Genomic DNA, 19112 nt, shown 5'->3' on the forward strand with positions numbered 1-19112 from the left:
GATCTGTACTGTGCCTCGCCTGCCTACAGGATTACACATATACTTATTGCATAAATACAAATATGGATACCCGTAAATACGTATACGAATTTAAGAGGATCTCTGTAAGCCAAGCACATAGCATCGATAAAGTTTTTAGATGTACAGAATTCTTATATATATGTATGAGAAAATTGTAGGCGACTGATATAAAGACATATCATAAGAACATTTAGGAAGCTGCAAGAAGGTACCAGGGCTGCACATGGGAATTCTAGTGTAAAATGTATCTACCCATATCTACTTGTCATCCCTATCCATTAAGTTATCTAATCTTTTAAAGCTTCTTAATGACTCAGCACTAACAATGTCGTTACCAAGTCCATTCCAGTCATCTACCACTGTCTCTGAATAAATTTCTTTGTATTTGCTTATCTAACTTTATCAAAAGAGTGCGCTTAATTTGTAGTATATGTAAGGAAATTAAGGTGAAATGACTACAACTAGCTATCGTACACTTTAGAGGGTCATTAAGTCGCTGTTTCTCACTATCATTTACTCACTGTACTGCAGCATAAAGTTAAAGACTACATCACCCTGCGAGCTGGCGTAAGGAGCTATGTAGAGGGCGAGGCGCGTGTTGCGGAGGGCAGAGTTGTCAAGAAGACTGTTTGCTTCAGGATCGCTGCCCATTACCACCACCCTCGTCTCGGACTGCAGCCACCGCTTAGACCAGTACAGGAGCCTGAGGAAAGTTATTTATAGCTATATAAATAAATAAAAAAAAAAAGTCACATAATACATACATAGAATCACAGCCATAGATAAAAGGAAATGCGACTAGTAGTAGGATTTGGGGATTTCATCCCTGGTGGTAGTGAACACGGCAAAACAGGGATGAAGTCTCGAACACAAAGGGGAATATGAACACAAAGTCACGGTTAAATGAACAATAACTAAATGTTATTGTTCATTCAATAATACATTAATAAATGTATTATTGTTAAATGAACAATAATAACGAAGCAAGTGAAACATAAAATGATACAGAGAATACAACAATCCTCGTTTTATTGTTATAAAGTATACGATTTTCTTAAAACTAATGAAAAACAACCTAATTAAACATTTGCACAGTCTGTTAGGGGTCTTCTGTACACGAAACGACTGGTGTGTGTGTGTGTGTGTGTGTGTGTGTGTGTGATTCACCTACGGTCGTTTGCTGGTCATCCAGCCAGCCGTTACCCTACTGAAAGAGCTCAGAGCTCACAGTGATTGATCTTTGGGTAAGACTGAGACCACTTACACACCACACACCAGGGCAACGAGGTCACAAGCCCTCGGGTTACATCCCGTGCCTACTTGCTGCTAGGTGAACAGCGGCTACACATTAACAGGGTTGTCCATTTCCCTCGCCGCTCCCGGGATACGAATCCGGGCCTTCTTGGTTGTGAACCGAGCGTGCTAACCACTACACTACGCGGTGTGTGTGTGTGTGTGTGTTTTGATATGCAAGTAAAAAAAATCCATAATCTATTAAAGTAGTTAGCATGTGCATCCTTGTATCCTTGTCATTAAGTTCGCTCTTGCCACACATCATCATCATCATGTTAAACTATCTGTCAAGGAGTTCCACCTAGCAGTGTCGTGGCTCTCAGTCTGAATTTTGTTTTGTATTAAAATTCCACGAAAATTATAAGCCAATGAAATATTTCTAAATTAAATAAAACTGACCTCCCTAACACTGACTGATCCTCTTCGTCTGCCACATCAAAAGTCTGGTATTGGCATTACTCACGCAAGGACTTGGTTATTGCATTGGTCTGATCGTCAAAGGTTTCTTGTTCTAACCTCACCGATGTGCAGTGTCTGACGTCGGCGACCATGGAACACCATCTCTCCCGATCTAATGCTTCTGTCAATAAATCATTTGCCCTCCGGTTGTCTCCATTAACTCGTACCAAGCTGTCCAGGTATTTCACTCGTTGTCTCCCTTTATCTCTTTTCCCTTGTATCATTCCTTGTAAAGTGATTTTCTCCAGTCCTCTTCTTACATGGGCTAGAAATGATAGCTGCTCCCTCCGCCCCGAATGGTTCTCAGTGAGCTCTACACTCACAGAGCTGCCTACTCCTCCCTCCTAGCCCATGTCTTTCATCTTTTTCTTTCTTTCTTTTTAAGGAAGAAAAAAAAAAAAAACTCGCATAACAATTACCTGGCTACAATGTCCGCTTGGGTGGAAAGCTGTAATTGCAGGAATAGGGGTTAAAAGAAAGGCAAAGAGGGAGGGAATGGATGACAGAAGTGGAGGGAGAGGTGGTTGAGTGATACACGTCATAACTACGTCACGCAAAACCTTCCCTGTCCAAATGTCTACTCGGTTCTTGTCAACTTCCCCTTGAAAGCCAAGAGTAAACTTCTAAATAAAACACATTTGGCAATGCAATTTTGGTGTCATTAATTAGGGAACCATATGGCACAAACTGTGCCAAAATGTCATATTGATCCAGTAGTTTGTTTTAGAAGATGCTGGCAAAAGAAATAAAATAAAATGGATTAATAAATAAATCAGTAAATAAACAAAATAATGCCTCATAGGGTCAAACATGGATAGTAGTTTTGTTCAGTACACATCCTTGCAATCATTTTGACCCTGCTAAGAAAAGAAGAGCATAAACACCATCGCAATATTTCTTTTGCTTCTCCTGTTTGGTCTCTACCCTCTCTCTTATGTTAAGACGTACCACCGAAAGGATTGTCTTCAGTTCCCTGCTCCTAAATACCTCTGCCAGTATACCTGTTATCACAGAACGAGGCCTGATCACCCCCACCCCCTATTTCTAAGATGCCTGGTACGATAACACTATGAGAAGCGAGGCAAACGTACAAGACCGAACCACCTGAGACACGTTTCAACTCATTCTTCACTACACGACCTCTCTCTCTCTCTCTCTAGCCGCAAGGGAGTTATGGTGAGGAGGCACAATGTGGTCTCTGCCAGGCTCCGTCTTGGCTACAGGCCAGTGTGGGAAGTTGCGGGACTGCCAGACGTGCCGCATTTCTCTCCCTGCTCCCTGTGCGGTGCCCTCACAATAACACGTCCAACCCTTCAGGAGGTAAACATATCACGCAGGGAAGCCACAGAACGCCTGACTTCTGATCTTTCTAAAATTTCTGATTGGGGCAGAGCAAACTTGGTATTGTTCAATGCCTCAAAAACTCAATTCCTCCATCTATCAACTCGACACAACCTTCCAGACAACTATCCCCTCTTCTTCAATGATACTCAACTGTCCCCCTCTTCTACACTGAACATCCTCGGTCTGTCCTTTACTTATAATCTGAACTGGAAACTTCACATCTCATCTCTAGCTAAAACAGCTTCTATGAAGTTAGGTGTTCTGAGACGTCTCCGCCAGTTTTTCTCACCCCCCCAGCTGCTAACTCTGTACAAGGGCCTTATCCGTCCATGTATGGAGTATGCTTCACATGTCTGGGGAGGTTCCACTCATACTGCTCTTCTAGACAGGGTGGAATCAAAAGCTTTTCGTCTCATCAACTCCTCTCCTCTGACTGTCTTCAGCCTCTCTCTCACCGCCGCAATGTTGCATATCTAGCTATCTTCTACCGCTATTTTCATGCTAACTGCTCTTCTGATCTTGCTAACTGCATGCCTCCCCTCCTTCCGCGGCCTCGCTGCACAAGACTTTCTTCTTTCTCTCACCCCTATTCTGTCCACCTCTCTAACGCAAGAGTTAACCAGTATTCTCAATCATTCATCCCTTTCTCTGGTAAACTCTGGAACCCCCTGCCTGCTTCTGTATTTCCACCTTCCTACGACTTGAATTCCTTCAAGAGGGAGGTTTCAAGACACTTATCCACCAATTTTTGATCACTGCTTTGACCCTTTTATGGAACTGGCATTTCAGTGGGCATTTTTTTTTTTATTAGATTTTTGTTGCCCTTGGCCAATATCCTTCCTACATAAAAAAAAAAAAAAAAAAAAACACACTGAAGCACCACTGTCTCCACTGCCCTGAGCTGGAAGGTCTGCTGCTGCCCCGTGAAGACCCGCTTATTGATGTGTGCCGCTATCTTTTGATGGCTGACAACCCGGACGTCATCCTTGCACGTTTCTCTGGATCCGGTGGTTGCTGACTTCCCTTTCCCCGTTCTTTAATTTGATATGGGACCACCAGAGGCCTAACAGCATCTCTATACAGCGCCACAATATTGTTAAACACTCTCTGTGTTGGAATGACGCCACTGAGGCGCAATAAATTAATCAAAACTAACAATCTCTCTCTCTCTCTCTCTCTCTCTCTCTCTCTCTCTCTCTCTCTCTCTCTCATGATATCAATTTCCATCATAATTTGTCATAACTCAGTCTTCACATACTCCTGCAACTCTTCTCCTTCAGGTTCCTCCTTGCTCTTCTCTTTACAGTATCATGATGGAATAACAACAACCAGTGTATCAGCTGCACTTACGAGGAGAGTGTGGAGGTTGCGGCGTCTGTGTGATCCACTAACAACCCTTGACAGGACGGCTTTGAGCTGCTCCCTAATGCTGCGAGTTTTAATGAGACTTCTTTCAGGGATCGATCTGTAGGTTCCTTGTGAATTAATCCCGATGTATCGCGAGTGTTCACCTCCAGGAGCACCATGGGACTCACAGACTGGTCCATTAATCTGTAGGACAAGCGATAATAGATATACCGTTAACCTAATACAGATTATAAAGCGCGCTCGCGCACACACATATACACACACACACACACACACACACACACACACACACACACACACACACACACACACACACACACACACACACACACACACACACACACACACACACCTGCCTCAGGCCCGTATTCTGAAATGCTTTGCGACAGAGGTGATTAGCCCGTTTCTCAAGAGTGTTTCTTCTGTTGAAAATGTAGAAGAAATCTTGTTAATTTTGTCACTACAAATATAAAAATACCATTAAAAGCCTGTGTCACTTCAACTAAAGACCAGTTCAGATTGTAGCACTGGGGATGCATTGTAATGGGAAAAAGAAATACGTATAGCAATGATAAATGATGATTATTGTTATTGACCTTAGTATAATAAAAAATAATAATAATATTAACATACTACTACTACGGCTGCAATTATTACTACGACTACTACTATTACTATTACTGCTACTACTATTAGTACTACTACTACTACTACTACTACTACTACTACTACTACTACTACTACTACTATATACTACTATATATACTACTATACTCGTATATACTACTATATATACTACTATACTTTTGAAAGTATAGTGGAGGTGTAGCGCAGAAGTGTTTCAGAATACGGTCCTTACCTGTGTACCATCTCCACATTACCATAGAGGTCAGGAGACACCAGCACCAGATGACAACCAGCGAGGTGCGTCTCAGCTACCTGCCGCGTCCCGAGCATCACGTCTTCGACAGAGGCGGCGAGTCCACGGCTGCCCACTGGCACAGGCCTCCCTGCCGCCGCCCTGTGCCCCGCCCAGACCATCACGGTTATCACGCCCGCCAATGCCCTTCCTGCTACTTTCATTTTCCACACCCTGAAGGTAATGGGAGGAAAGTGAGCTGTGTGAGAGTGGAGATAGTTACGAGGAAAACCCAGCATGCCGGTTCAGATTGTAGTACTGGGGATGCTCTGTAATGGAAAAAGAATAAGAAAAAAATACGTATAGCAATGATAACTGATGATAATTGTTTTTGACCTTAGTATGATAATAAAAATAACAATATTAACATACTATTACTACGACTACAACTACTACTACTACTACTACTACTACTACTACTATTACTACTACTACTACTACTACTAAAATAATAATAATAATAATAATGATAATAATAATAATAATAATAATAATAATAATAATAATAATAATAATAACAATAATAATAATAATAATAATAATAATAATAAGAAGAAGAAGAAGAAGAAGAAGAAGAAAAAGAGGAATAGAACAAAAAAGAAGAAAAAGAAGAATAACAACTACCAAATACTACTACTACTACTACTACTACTACAGTTGCTGCTGCTGCTACTGTTACTATTATTACTACTACTATTGCTGCTGCTACTACTAGTACTAGTACTGCTACTGTTACTATTACTACTACTACTACTACTACTAATACTACTACTACAGCTACTACTGCTGCTGCTGCTACTACTACTACTACTACTACTACTACTACTACTACTACTACTACTACTACTACTACTACTACTACTAGTCATCATCATCATCATCATCATCGGGTCTGTGTGGTGGAGAGGTCAACAAGACTGACTCAAGAGACGAATAGTCCCGCATTTGAAACATCTGAATCAGGACTACACGCGGCAGTCCTCGCAAAGAATATGCCAACACATTTCCATGTATCATCCTCATCCGTAGCTTTATCAAAAGTCGCGGTCACACGAGACTTTACTCGCCGCTACGAGTACTTCAACTACCAGCCACGTGACAGTCGCTGCTACTGAGCTAGTCTCACGAGACGACTTTATTGCATACTCCATTTATTCAGCTCTGTTCCATTTTTTTTTTAGTTTTGATTAGTCTGTCTGTAAGAATGATGACAACTTATTTAAATGAGGTATGATAAAGAAAAAAGTATGTGGACAAAACACACCAGTACTGTCTATCCTTACTTTTATAACTGTTTATCAAGGTTCCTCTCCCAGTCACCTACGAGCTTGGCTCTCCTGTCGAGGCGGATGATAGCGAGATCGTCACTCACTCGTCACTAACAACCAGATTACTGAGTCCATTCCACTCATCTACCACTCTGTCTGAGAACCAATTCCTTCCTATCTCTTTTTAAATCCAACTTTCTCAAGCTTGAACAACATATGCCCACATTCTACTTTGTTAGATTACGCACGCGTCTTGGTCTTTTCTTAATAGACAAAGAACGAATCTTTCTCGAATATGAGTTTAGCGAGGGATTTGGGTTCTTTAATCATCATCATTAACCTAAACAAGTCCACAGTAAGACAAAGGGCTCCCCAGTCACACGAGACGACTTGACTTGCCGCTACTTGTAGCGGCGACTCGACTACCTGTCCATCTAGCAGTCTTGTAGTCCCATACCTGTTGTGCAGCGCGCAGACATGTCAAGGGTCAGGCGCCAGGTTTTAAACCTATTAATCTTATCAGCATGCGCCGAAATGGGACAGGAACTGTTGGACAAACTTGGGACTCAAAAAAAAAAAAAAAAAAAAAAAAAAATTGGGTGAGAGTGAATAGCCAAAAGGAAAAAGTTGGGAGCATTTACCAATCTGTTGAGAGAATTGGCTGCAGAAGACCCATCTGACTACATGAACGTCTTGCATATTAGTTCAGCGAAGTCTGAGGAGCTTTTTGATATGATTACACCAGAAAAAAAAATAGTGTTATGAGAATATCAATTCCGTGCAATACTAAACTATGCTCCCTCGCATTTTTCTTCATGTAGTTTCCATTGTTTGTATCCCACAAACCTTCATATTTTCTATAACTGTCCAAACATCTAATGATTTACATCCCTGACCACTTCAAAACTTGTTTGTCTGCCATATTTCACATGGAAAATAAACGCAATAGCTGACTCGGTGGTGACCATTGCGTGAATGGTCAGTGGTCACATGAAGCGACTATGAATCTACTTGTATCCGCGACTAGGTCACGTGATCACGAAATCGTGCGGTACCGGCAAGCAAAGCTGAACATGTTTAACTTTATTAGCTGCAGCTTTGAGCAGCAGTCACACTAGGCGACTTTACTCGCCATTACAGCAGTAGCTGTGACTGGCAGCCACCTAGCCGCCAAGTGTGACCGGTTAGTCGTCACTAGCAAGTCCAACTGGCGACTAAAAATACTCGTAGTTACCAAAGTCAAACATGCTCAACTTATGGTTGTCGGTAGCGCGCGATTTCATGATCATGTGACTTAGTCGCGGCTACTGTGGTGGAACCAGATTAACTTGGCACTCAGGGTGTTAGCTGTACTTCTCCGCACTGATGCCACCTTAACACCCATAGAGAGAGAGAGAGAGAGAGAGAGAGAGAGAGAGAGAGAGGTGACATGACAATGGCCAGCAGGGCGCGGACTGTTGGATTCACGTGTTAAGGATACTAGGGCGGCAGAACCGCACTACCCATACGTGTTGCCGTAAGTGTACCGGAAGATATACCGTGTGTTTGTTCCATCATCAAATCGAAAGTCATTAGAAAAAAAAAAAAAAAAAAAAAAATGCAGTAGTATATAACAACTTATAATTTTGGAATAATTAAGACAAAGGATGACAGTATGAGCGAGAGAGAGAGATGTGTTCATATGCCTCTCGACTGTGAAAATGACACCAGTGTGGGACAGGAACAGCCATCACCCTGAGTACCAGGTTATTCTAGTTCCACTACAGCAGGCCCATAGTCGCTTCCTGTGAGCATGCAGTCAGCTAATGAGTTTGTTTTCCCATGTATGAAATATGACAGACAAACAAGTTTTGAAGTAGTTAGGGGATGAATTCATTAGATTTTTGGACATTTATAGAAAATATGAAGGTTTGTGGGATACCAACAAAGAAAACTACATGAAGAGAAATGTCCTATTCTGATGACTGACACTGAGAATTTTGCCTATGCCACCCTCGTTATATCCCTTATGGTGCATGATGACCTCCATCAGATCACCTCTTAACGGGAGCCATTTCGTACTGAGGCGGAAGATCCTCAGGTCATATAGGCCTCAAAATCAGGTGATCATCAGGACAGAAAGGCAGTCAATAAAGGCCTTAGAATGTTTAGCCCACTGATCATTTGGTACTGAACACACTCTTAACCTAGGCCTTTAAAGAAATGCTACAAAGCCTTGACAAAATTTCACCATCACCACCACCGCCACCAGTTTCGAACAGACACCCTCGTCCTCTCCTCCCCAGCTGGCAGGTGTGGTGACGCCCAGTGACGAGACGTGAACCCTGAACGATGACGATCAACACAAATACCCGTACATTTGGTAGGCTTACTTTGCGTTTTCAAGGGTGCTTTCATGATTCCAGCGATAACTCAACAATGATTCTGCATCGTCAGTGGCATACAAAAAACGCTCATTACAATACGACTAATTTCCTCCGGTGCTTGAAAATACGTAGTAGTGATGAGAGAACAAAACCTCTTTGTTGCGTTTTCTCTTTGCACTCGACACGGTAAAAGGTGAGATTAATTAAGAAGTAAACTGGGGGGAGACGAGAAAGGAAGGAGAGAAAGAAGAAAGGAAGAAAGGAGGGAGAGCAGGGAGGATTCAGGGAGAAAAGGAATCATAACACACACACACACACACACACACACACACACACACACACATTTCACTCAATATTTTTTTTTTTTTTTAGAGAGAGAAGGGAGATACAATAAGCGGACTTTCTTTCCCAGAATTATTTTTTCCCTCGGTCTGGCTCCCTTGTGCAATAGCGAATAAATGAAAGTCCAGTCAGTGTTGTTCATAGTTAAAGCCAGTAATACATTATTCGGCTTCATTAAATGTGTCTTAAAAAATAAGCCAAAGATTGATTGATATTCCGAGGATGAAGAGGGGCACAGTTTGGCAGATTAATGACAAGCTCTCCCCGTTCAGAAAAGATGATGGGTGGATGAGTGTTAAACGAATGCTGGGACCTGTATAGGTGAGGGGGAATGACAATCTTCGTGGCTTTATTCCTTTATGTATAATATGCACAACTTGTACAGAGATTCATTGAAAGCTCACGACACCGTGTATCTAGAATGAGTCTACAGGCAATACCACTTAGCTTGTCATTTCATCGTGTAATGGAACTGCACACCTGGATATTTAGACAAATTTTCATATTATGACGCTCTCAGCAATTGCTAACTCGACTTGCTTAGCTATCTCTGCACATACCTCTGCATGGTCAATGTGTGTCGGCTGCGACATCTGAGTAAAGGTATTCCGATTGCTACATCTCACCTCCGCCGTTCGTCGCCACTAATAAGTGTACGAATAAAACATACCAGCGCCTCATATATGTTATACATGACTGCATTTCTTAAAGGTTTCGTCATCTCATGTCTTATTTTCTAACAGGCTGCAGTGGAAGGCATCGCCCGGTGTGGCCTTGGCACCTCAAGTTTTGGCGATGTTTTGTGATCCCTGCCTGTGCCAGTGTCGTCTTCATAGTTGCCCCCTTGTTCGCAGCTGTGGGTTCTTTCTTTACCAAGTTATTTTATCCCTATATTCGACTAATCTTTTAACCAAGTCTTCAGCCATGTTGTTGACAGCATGTTGTGTTCGTAGCTGTCCTCTTGTACGCAGCTGTCCGCCCGCGACCAGCGCATGCTCAGAACCCAATGTTACAAATAAAGGAGGGTTGATAAACATATCTGTCCGCTGCTGTTCACAAAGACAAGGCTGAAGAGCGGACAGATACTTACAAGGCAACAGCTACGAATAATATATATATATATATATATATATATATATATATATATATATATATATATATATATATATATATATATATATATATATATATATATATATATATATATATATATATATATATATATATATATATATATATATATATATATATATATATATATATATATATATATATATATATATATATATATATATATATATATATATATATATATATATATATATATATATATATACGAGTATATATATATGAATAGATATAAGTTAAGAGCTCCCTTCCTGCAATTACAATCTCTCACCTATCACTCCATTCACAAATCTCCTCCAGTTTAACAATGTTGGTTCTTACTCTAAGCATTAACAGATCTGAAAGCGTTATCGTTTCTCTCTCTCTCTCTCTCTCTCTCTCTCTCTCTCTCTCTCTCTCTCTCTCTCTCTCTCTCTCTCTCTCTCTCTCTCTCTCTCTCTCTCTCTCTCTCTCTCTATTTCTCTCTCTCTCTAGTAAATCTCTTGAATTAATTGTGCAGCGCCATCGTGGCTTTCTCCCTCCCTCGATCCAACCAGATAGCATCATGTCTCTCCACAGATTTCCTCATTTACTCAGCTCTGCTCCAGTACTAGTTCCTGACTGTTTTCTATAGGTTCTTACTTGTACTGTAATATATATTATGTAAACTGAAAATGTTTCCACATATCTTCACAGACCTCCTTCGATAAATCATTTCCATTCTCCAGTATGTAGTTTAATTTGATGCTGTCGTAGATACTCATAGTTTCCTGTCAGGTCTTTAGTCTATTACCTACTGCATCAAATTCTCCACAACTGTAATGCATGTAAACTCTGTTCGTGGCGTCATACGCCTGTCGATCACGACTAACACCAAAGATACACTAGCCGTAATAATACAATGTGAATTTTGATTGTGCGCAACTTTGCATCCTACATTTTTTTTTTTTTAGTACAGTAATCTTATCTTTAAAATTTCAACAAGCGAAACGTTTTTATTGATATTTATAATTTCAAAGCAATGCAGACTTCAAACAGGAAATACCACAGTATTGTGGCACCACGAGGAAATCAAGCAGTGAATGTATCGTCATTTTTAAAAGTTTCCACGTAGCTGCTACATACATACTTGGTGGAATCAATTCATCAGAGGCCTTTCGGAAACCTACGTTCGTCCCGCCAGACCACAACAGAACACGCGGCGGCAGACATAAATTTGCCTAAAGTTCCATGGAATGAATTTAATAAATACATAAATAATAAAAAAAAAAAAAAACATATATAATAGGAATAAATATAATCGAACGTGTATCACTAAGAAGCAAAGACAGAATTCTGCTTATGACATAAAGCTACCAAATAATTAGCATTTCAAGCCCTAATGCGTACTGTTTGGTCAAAACAATTACGTAAGTCCTATGTTAATGGACAGAAATATATATTACATTACTTTTCTTAAAGAAACATCATTATTTTTTACAAGTGCGATTATTTGGTAGAAGAGGAATGAAAAAGGAGAAAACAAGGAGAAAAAGAAGCGATCAGGAGGAGGAGAAACACAAAGGAAAAGGAAAAAAAATGCAAACTGTCGGTCATTAAGAGGACAGACCGTGAGACCTGATTAACACATGCCCAGCGTGGCACAGCGAACAGCATGCCTGTTATGTTGATTTCATCGAAAATAGTGTGTTGATATGACGACGTCAGCCCATTCTGCCAATATGATGACCTGGTCCTCGGGAAACGTATCTCCATAAATATTCCACCCCCAATTTTGTACAGGTTGTGTCTTCTATTTATAATTCATTTGGTGAACTCGTATGTCCAAATTTGACAGTCACATAATTATATGAAGGGCAGGCGAGGCGACACCAGGACGTTTCCACCAGCCTCATATGAAAGCAGCAGGTTTTCATCCAGCAGTCGTATCACCCACTTCCGCACGGTGGTAGGACTTCTGCCGACCATCTTCGCTATGGACCTGAAGGACAGGCCTCCTGCCCACAAATGGATGTACCACCAACGTTCATTTCGGCAAGTTTTAAAAGATTTATGGCCTGGACTCATTTTGTGACTCGTGTAGGTGTCTACATTCTGCAGATAATTGAAGATGTTCTCTGGAATTGTGTGCCTCCTTAAGTGAGAGAAGAAGAAAAATGTGTTATGACTGATAGCAGCTGCGCACTTCACTTGTGATTGATTTAGTCAGATCTGTATATCACAGACGTTTTATGATACACATCACAAACGCAGTTTCTTCACACGTGATTTTTCTTTAATTTTAATAAATTTCAGCGAATGCCGTTGAATATTCGAGATGTACACTTCACAACTGTACATGTTGACTGGCAAAACTGTTCATTGTGCATTTTTTATTTTTTTCCAATCACTGAATTCAATGAGTGTTTGCTCTGAAACAGCACGTACCTCAGAGTAGATTGACGTCTCGGGCAAAGCTGTCACCTCCCGTTAGCGTGGAGGCAACACGATGCTGCGCCACTAACACGACCAAGCAAGAAAGCCTTGTTAAACTTATCGGCACCCAAACTATCGCACCGCTTTGCATAGCCTCTCTCTCTCTCTCTCTCTCTCTCTCTCTCTCTCTCTCTCTCTCTCTCTCTCTCTCTCTCTCTCTCTCTCTCTTTAATAATACAGTACAACAGTAAAAAAAAAAAACTCTTTAATAATACAGTACAACAGTTAAAAAAAAAAAAATGGACGTAAGACTAGTATTTCTGAGTGTACTTTCTTGTGAAAATTTTGAAAACCACACTAGTTTTGTTGTGTGACCAATATATATATATATATATATATATATATATATATATATATATATATATATATATATATATATATATATATATATATATATATATATATATATATATATATATATATATATATATATATATATATATATATATATATATATATATATATATATATATATATATATATATATATATATATATATATATATTACAGTCAAAACCCGGAATCAGTCAAAACTAGTTTTAACTAGGTATTTCCAGGAATCAGTCAAAACTAGTTTTAACTAGGTATTTCCAGGAATCAGTCAAAACTAGTTTTAACTAGGTATTTCCAATGTGTTGGTGAACAACTAGTATTACCTAGGCAAAACTAGTTATACCTTAATGTGTTTGATATAACTAGAAATATCAAAGTTTAACTAGTTAAATCTAGTTTTATCTGATCGTGTAAGTTAAAACTAGATTCAACAACGGTACTGAATGTCAAAAGTAGGTGAGGGATATGACCACTCGTTTGAGTACCATTGCTCGTTTGAGTACCTTTTTTGGGGAACTCAAACATAACATCCCCATCTAACCTAACCTAACCTAACCTAACCTAATGCTACTTATACATATAAATGTTTTCCCCGGCACTACACCAGTTTCACTTTTAGTCTAACCTAGTTAGGTTAGGTTAGTTAGGTTAGGTCCGTCCACTGGCTTCACTCTTCACTGAAGAGCGGTAAATGGGAAGGCCTCTCTCTTTATCCTTTCTCCATGTGATAACAAAAGAATTTTTGCCTTCGTGAGGCTATAGCCTACTCAAATTTAGCAACATTGTTGGTGGTTCTAGTACAAAACATGTGTTAGAAATATAAATCATCAAAATAATGTATTAATTTAAGATTTCCTTGCACATAAACTGACTTAATGACAAGCGCTAGATACTCTACTTGATACTAGGAAAACGTTATATTCAGAATTCGAGTAGTTACATTGATAGTTCTAAAAATACCGAAGAAGCTAAGATGAAATTATGAATGATTATTACAATTTAACTCGCTCTTCTGCTCCATAATAAGCCACGGGTCACCATTGGCTCAAACTCAGAATGATGGCCTATTACAGCCTGTTAATATTAAAAATACGTACTTGCAACTCTTGCTGTTCCACGTCCTTATTCATTTGGGAGGTGCAGGACAAGATGTTAGGCTCGGCAGACCGCCCTGAGTGAGCTAGCGTAAACAGAAGTGGAGTTCCAGTTTATATCAAAACCTTTTTATTGAAGCAAAAGATAAATAGATATTAAAGAGGTAATTACGAGTATATAAATAATCAATGATATCTATGTTACCCAGAAAAGTAAATATAAGCAAACACGAATAAAATCTAAAAAGTGAAAATAATACTCGAGTTGTCGTTCTATGTATTTTCTTAATTTACTATGACCTAGTGTGGGCAACGCAAGTCCAGCACCCTTCATGATTGATATTAAATATACCACCTTTTGTTCAGGGATGTAATACTGAAAATAAACATGAACCGTAATGAATTATATTTTGAAATAAATGTATAAATTATCAGAGTGTATCACGAACACTGTCGTCCCTACTGCAACCAACAGAAAGCTTCCATTAAAACATTTGGCAGCCATAGTGCCTGACATTTGTAACATCATACAGTTGTTACAGCTTAGGGGGCGATGGAAAAACTTCGTCCCGCCACCTGCTCCAAGATGAAGGTGTAGGCTGCTGCGGCGAGGCCCAGGAACAGGGTGTAGAAAGTTGCCTGCAGGTGTCGCAGCCCCAAGACAACTTCTCCACCATCAGTCTGATAATTCACGTGCAAAACATGTTATGGATGAAATATGCACTTATAAAATTATAACTTTAAACTCCATCCTAAAACTCAGCCTCATTCTCTTTGGTCTGGTTAACCTAGCATGAAATTATCGCTGCATGGAGTAAAGATTTACAGCATTGGTTTGCTGATGCTAAGCTCATGCCACACATTTTATTTATTTATTTATTTATTTATTTATTTTTTTGTAAGGTTTGTGAAGCGGAATATGATGGAGATCGAGCATTACATATACATGAATTTAACAGACAAAAGATAAGTTGCCCCACCAAGGGCTCTGAACAAATAAATTCAATATAACCATTTTTTTTTTTTTATGCATTAATTTTTGTCAGTTTCATATCGTAATTGTAAATGAATATGAAATGTAAAGCTTTTCAATTAAGGCCCAAAACCCAATAACTAGTTATGCTATCTACAGCGCATCTGCTTCTGCGCATCAATAGGTTTGCTTCCTAAGGCAAACCTTAGGAAACCTATCCCCTCATAAGTTTGTCCTTTGAGCAAAACAGTTATGCTAGAGGAAACTGGACGGAGTTTACACCGAAAGACAAATCACTCGCGTCGTTTCATAAACCCTAGAGAAAATGTGACCAAGAATGTGTTATGTAAAACCTTAATATGACATTTAAAGGAAACGTACATCCTATGAGAAGTATGCTGTTCTATTTTGTTAAAGAAATTAGCTCTGCTGAAATTATTCTAAGTGACATGAGCGTCAGTATCTTCGTGCATTCATTCAAGGGAACAAATCTTCCAGCGATATCATGTGCTTGACTTGAAGTTTATAACATTTTTGTCATAATGCAAGACAAAAACACTATGACTTACAAGAAACGTAAAAACATCAAATAAATGCATTCTTTTAACTATAATATCAAGCAGACATAATGATCATTTTAAAATGGAGAGGAGTGAAAACAACTTGAACGAACATAGTTTCATCACTCTAGATGCCAAAAAGAAGTAGAATTGTTTAGATGTGAAGTGGCTTAAGGCGAGCAGGCAAGCAAGCGGCAGTGGATCACCTTGTGACTGATGCTGATGGTGACACTAAGCAAGTGCCTTCATCGGTGCCATGTACTGAACTAAAGAATTGTACGTCTGGCAGTAATATGTGTGTGTTCTTGGCTGTCCTTTGTGGGCAAAGCTTAGGAGTATAAATAGTTATGCGGACCACCAAGAACACGCCTATAATGAGTCCTCAAAGAAAGATGCCAGAATAATATTTTCATTTTCTGGTGGCCAAATACATAAATGCATGGAAAATCAAACAAAAGAAAGAAATCCTCACCTTGAATTTGGATAAAATTCCTGTCACTGAGGTGATCCCTAGACTTTTTTTTTTATTATTTTTTTATGTAGGAAGGGCAACGGCCAAAGGCAACTACTGAGGTGCCGGTCCCCGAACAGAGTCGAAAGCGGTAGTCAAAAATACAGGATAAGTGTCTTGAAACCTCCCTCTTGAAAAAGTTCAAATCATAGGAAGTTGGAAATACTGAAGCAGGCAGGGTATTCCAGAGTTTTCCAGAGAAAGGGATGAATAATTAAAAATACTGGTTAACTCTTGCATTACAGAGGTGGGCAGAATAAGGGTGAGAGAAAGAAGAAAGTCTTGTGTAGCGAGGTCGCGGGAGGAAGAGAGGCATGCATTTACCAAGATCAGAAGAGCAGTTGGCATGAAAATAGTGGTAGAAATAGCAAGAGATGCAACATTGCGGCTTTGAGAAAAGGATGAAGACAGTCAGTTTGAGGAGAGGAGACGATAAGACGAAAAGCTTTTGATTCCAAAAAGCGCAGCTATAATTCCAATAGAATAAAAAAATACGTGTCAAAGAGAAAGCACATGCCACGACTCTCCTTGCAATATCGAATAATGCAGTACAAAATGAAACACTGATATTTATGAATAGCAATGGGACAACCAACGCATCTCAAGTTTTCTCCAAAAAGGTAGTCACTCCCACACAAAGCACCTCCGAATTACTGCTGCTCACCTTGGACGTGTCAGGGCCTTTCACACTTAACGCGAGCAGTAAGCGGAAGGTGTGGAGCCTCGATTAGGGAGTGAGAGACTATCAACCATTACACGGCCTTCTTCATCCACTAGCAAGTGCGCTGGTCCATAAGATGGTTTCCTGCTCGTTATATATCGTACAATCTAAACAGACAACTGAAAATCATACGTTTATTATCTGCGATAGAGAGAGTGTTCTATATAAAGAACGGGAAAGTAATCGGGCCAAATAAGATAACTGATGAGGCTTGAAAACCATTGGGCGACCTGGGAGTCGACCTCGTATACAAGATCATTTGATATGTATTTGATAGTGAAAGAATACCAAACGAATGGAGAGAAAGTATCCTGTTACCAGTTTTCAAAGACAAATGGGACATCCAGGACTGTGAAAAGTACAAAGGAGTATGAAGATATATGAAAGAGTAATGTACAAAAGACAAAGAATGTACGGAAATAACGGAAGCTCAGTTTGGGTTTATGCCAGGAAGGAGTACAACGGATACCATCTTTGCGGTGAGATAGTTAATGGAGAAGTGCAAAGAGAAACGGAAGGGACTACATTTGTTTTTTATCGACTTGGAAAAGGTTTACGATCGAGTACCAAGGGAAGAAGTGTGGAGGTGCATTCAGAAGGGAGTGCCAGAAAAGTACACACACAAGTGAGGACAGTGGCCGGGGTGACGGACAAGTTCCCAGTGAAAGTTGGACCACATCAGGTGTCGGCAATGAGTCCATACCTTCTCAACCTGGTCATGGATGTGATAGTGAGGGACGTGCTGAAGGAGACCCCATGGACTATGTTATCTACCGACGACATAGTCTTGGTGGCGGAAACCAGAGAGGAAGTGAAGGAGAAGTTGAATAGGTGGAGGAACGCGTTGAAAAGTAGAAGCCCGAAGGTAAATCGGAACAAAACAGAATACGTGCAGATGGGAGAACAAGGTGACGACAGCGAAGTGCATTTGGCACAGGAGAGGTTTAAGAAGGTGGAAGCTTTCAGGTACTTTGGCTCAGTTCAAGATGGTGAACTGGGTAGAGAATGAAATAGTAGGATACAAGCAGGCTGGAATAATTGGAAGGAAATGATCTGGACTGATATGTGATAGAAAGGTTATTGCCAGAATGAAAGGCATGATATTCGTTCAGTGGTAAGGCCAACGATGATATATAGCTCGGAGACCTGACTTACTAAAAAAAACACAAGAAAGATGGAAGTAATACAGAAGGGGACAATGTGCCAGACTACGAAAGGTCATATGGCACTATGGGAAGAGCGGGAGCAGGGAAAGAAGTAAAGGAGGAGCGGGCGGAAAGGAGCTGTAAGAAGGGTTAGATCAGATGGAGAGCGTTAGTGGTACGAAGAAACGACGTAAGGACAGGGAGAGAAAAGGAAGGAGACTCAGTAAGGACGTCAGCGAGGCAAGGAGCCCGAGGCAGGGAGAGAAGGTGGGGGAAGGCGGTAAGGCGAGCAGCCAGCCGCAGAGGCGGGACAGAAAAGGAGTACATGGGAAGGGAGGAAGGGACGTCGCAGGATGGAGAAAGAGTAGGAGCAGAGTGGGACATGAGATGAGAGTGGGTGAGGCGGGTGTGACCAATACGTAAACGGGCCAGGACAGATTCCCAGCGTCTATTTGGACGAGACGGTTGAGACCAATGGGAGACAGAGGGCTTGACAGCACGAAATTTATTAAAAGTCGAACCAGACCAGAAAGACTGCCAGCGAGCGAAAAGGAAGGACTTAAAAGAACAGGGGAATAGTCGAAAGCAGGAATCAAGGACAGGCGAGGGCAGGGAAGGGTTAGGGCTTCACGAGCTAGAGAATCAACCGTGTCATTACCAGGGATGCCAACATGGCTAGGTACCCAGCAGAAACGGACCGTTTTAAGACGGCTGGAAAAGGCGGAACAACCAGTGATGACAAGAAGGAAAGGAAAGACCAAGAGTAGATAAAAATAGTAAAAGAAGAAGAGGGCAGGCAAGAGGAGTGCTTGA

General features: G+C 40.4%; 1 protein-coding gene across 2 annotated transcripts in view; it reads right to left on the reverse strand.

Moving 5' to 3' along the window:
• Positions 1-12977, reverse strand: part of LOC135104657 (glutamate receptor ionotropic, delta-2-like) — a 20766-nt gene extending 7789 nt beyond the window's left edge. For both annotated transcript variants that reach the window (XM_064012190.1, XM_064012191.1), the window contains exons 1-5: positions 12915-12977; positions 5345-5578; positions 4468-4668; positions 576-724; positions 1-23 (exon numbers count right to left, since the gene is read on the reverse strand). The exon at positions 1-23 is cut by the window's left edge and continues 109 nt beyond it. In XM_064012190.1, coding sequence (XP_063868260.1) covers positions 1-23; positions 576-724; positions 4468-4668; positions 5345-5568 — 597 coding nt within the window. In that variant the 5' untranslated portion in view covers positions 5569-5578; positions 12915-12977. The remainder of the gene's footprint in view (positions 24-575; positions 725-4467; positions 4669-5344; positions 5579-12914) is intronic.
• Positions 12978-19112: the final 6135 nt, after the last annotated feature.

Source organism: Scylla paramamosain, chromosome 11, assembly GCF_035594125.1.
Source record: "Scylla paramamosain isolate STU-SP2022 chromosome 11, ASM3559412v1, whole genome shotgun sequence".
NCBI classification, from domain to species: Eukaryota; Metazoa; Arthropoda; class Malacostraca; order Decapoda; family Portunidae; genus Scylla; species Scylla paramamosain.